Source organism: Charadrius vociferus, unplaced genomic scaffold, assembly GCF_000708025.1.
Source record: "Charadrius vociferus isolate BGI_N301 unplaced genomic scaffold, ASM70802v2 scaffold979, whole genome shotgun sequence".
In the NCBI taxonomy this organism is placed as follows: Eukaryota; Metazoa; Chordata; class Aves; order Charadriiformes; family Charadriidae; genus Charadrius; species Charadrius vociferus.
The window spans coordinates 50,538-52,180 of record NW_009649952.1 but is presented as its reverse complement, the minus strand read 5'-3'; the positions used below and the strand labels follow the sequence as shown (position 1 = coordinate 52,180).

Genomic DNA, 1,643 nt, shown 5'->3' with positions numbered 1-1,643 from the left:
CCCAGGAAATTCCCAGCTCCTGCACGTTGGGAATGCAGGGTCTGTAATGTAGTCCTCAGTGCCTGCTTGCTTCGTTTTGTTCGGTGCTTGCACAGATCTAGATATAACGTATCCTATTCCATGGCAAGTAGTGAAACAGAGCAGTTTTCCTGTCACTCTGTTGCATAGAAAAGGCTGTTTCTTTCTGTGGAGTACACTTTGTCCACAATGGTCAGTAACGGTAAAAACATAAGTAGTTCTGCTCAAGTTGAGCTTTCATTACATCCCCAACTAATCATCTTTGTTACTGGTATTTCCCAATATCCCCATTAGTTTTACATCTTCTCTTCTGTTTACTCTTCTTTCTTGCTTGCTAAATCTCCTAAATGTATCCTTTCTTTTTTTCTTTATATTGCACAGAAAAGACATTTTGTACCACATCTGCATATGGATTGCCAATCATTGCCCTAATCTTTATGTCACCCACTTTGTACCTCTGTAATTAAAGTTTTCCAGTAACTAGCAATTTGGCCATCTGAGGCAATGTTGGTATGCGTACAATCATTTAATAATCTAGTGCTTTTTTTTCTGGTTAGGTGACTTAAAACCACTGTGCTGCTGCTATCTCATCCCTGCTGGAAGCCCCGCCAGTTGTGAACCATGTGGCATTGGAAGGTTCTTCCATAACCCCTTCTCAGCTGCGCCAGAGATGGGGACGTTACGCTGTCTCTGGTTCTGAAGGGCCCCACCATCACCACCGCCAGTCTTCAGGTTTTGGTTGTGCCCAATTTTATTGATTTGAATGTACCTCAGACTTTGATTAGTTCCTTGGTTTAGTCATTTGGATCATTTGAGCAGATGCTAGTCAGCACATGAAATCATAGGCAGATACATAAGGGGAGAACACATCTGTTCAAGGCAGCCTTTTCCTCAGACAGCTTTTATTTCTAAATACTGGGCGCTCCAGCTAGAAGTTTATGCACATAATTTACCTTCATTTGCTTATAGAGAGTATTTATGATTATTTATATTTGCTAATGGTAAAAGAACTGACGTTTTACGAAAGAGTAACAGCTAAATACAAATGGTAAAGCTTTGCAAAATGCCATAAAAAAAAAAAATAGAGATTAGAAGCAGGGAGATACAAGTGCCTACAAGCACCTGAAGGGTGGTTGTTGCTACAGCGGGACCGCAGTTGTTGAACAGTCAACACGGGGAGGGCTCAGTTCCTGAGAGGGTGACTGAAGGCCTAAGCAGGTAGAAAGTCAACTGTTCCTGCAATGAGGATCTTTGCAAGTAGAGAGGAAAGCCCCTTCAGACAGAAAATTGGGACACGATTGCGGGAACCCTGCTAGTGGTGACAGCTATCTCACCCTGGTTTATCTTGGTAACTGGTGAGAGAAGCAATCTGCTTATGGAAATGAGATGTACGAAAGATCTCTGTGGCTCCAAAACTAGATGCTCGTAAGCCCAATAACCGTTTCCCTCAGAAACGGACAAAAATACCACCTGCCTCGCCTCCTTCAGGGTGCCAGGGCCGTTCTCCCATGGGGTCCCCCACAGCGTCCCCCTCAGCCCGCGGTGCTCCCCACTGGGCCGGGTGTGACCCGCCACCCCTCACACAGCAGCCGGGCCCGGCTCCCTCAGGCCACAGCGGCGGCGGG

The 1,643-nt window shown here is 45.5% G+C and overlaps 1 protein-coding gene across 1 annotated transcript in view; it reads left to right on the top strand.

Annotated features, from left to right (window-relative positions):
• Positions 1–207: 207 nt before the first annotated feature.
• HLF (hepatic leukemia factor) overlaps positions 208–1,643 on the top strand; it is a 34,869-nt gene continuing 33,433 nt past the window's right edge. The window contains exon 1 of the mRNA XM_009891522.1: positions 208–220. Within this exon, the coding sequence (XP_009889824.1) occupies positions 208–220 (13 nt within the window). The remainder of the gene's footprint in view (positions 221–1,643) is intronic.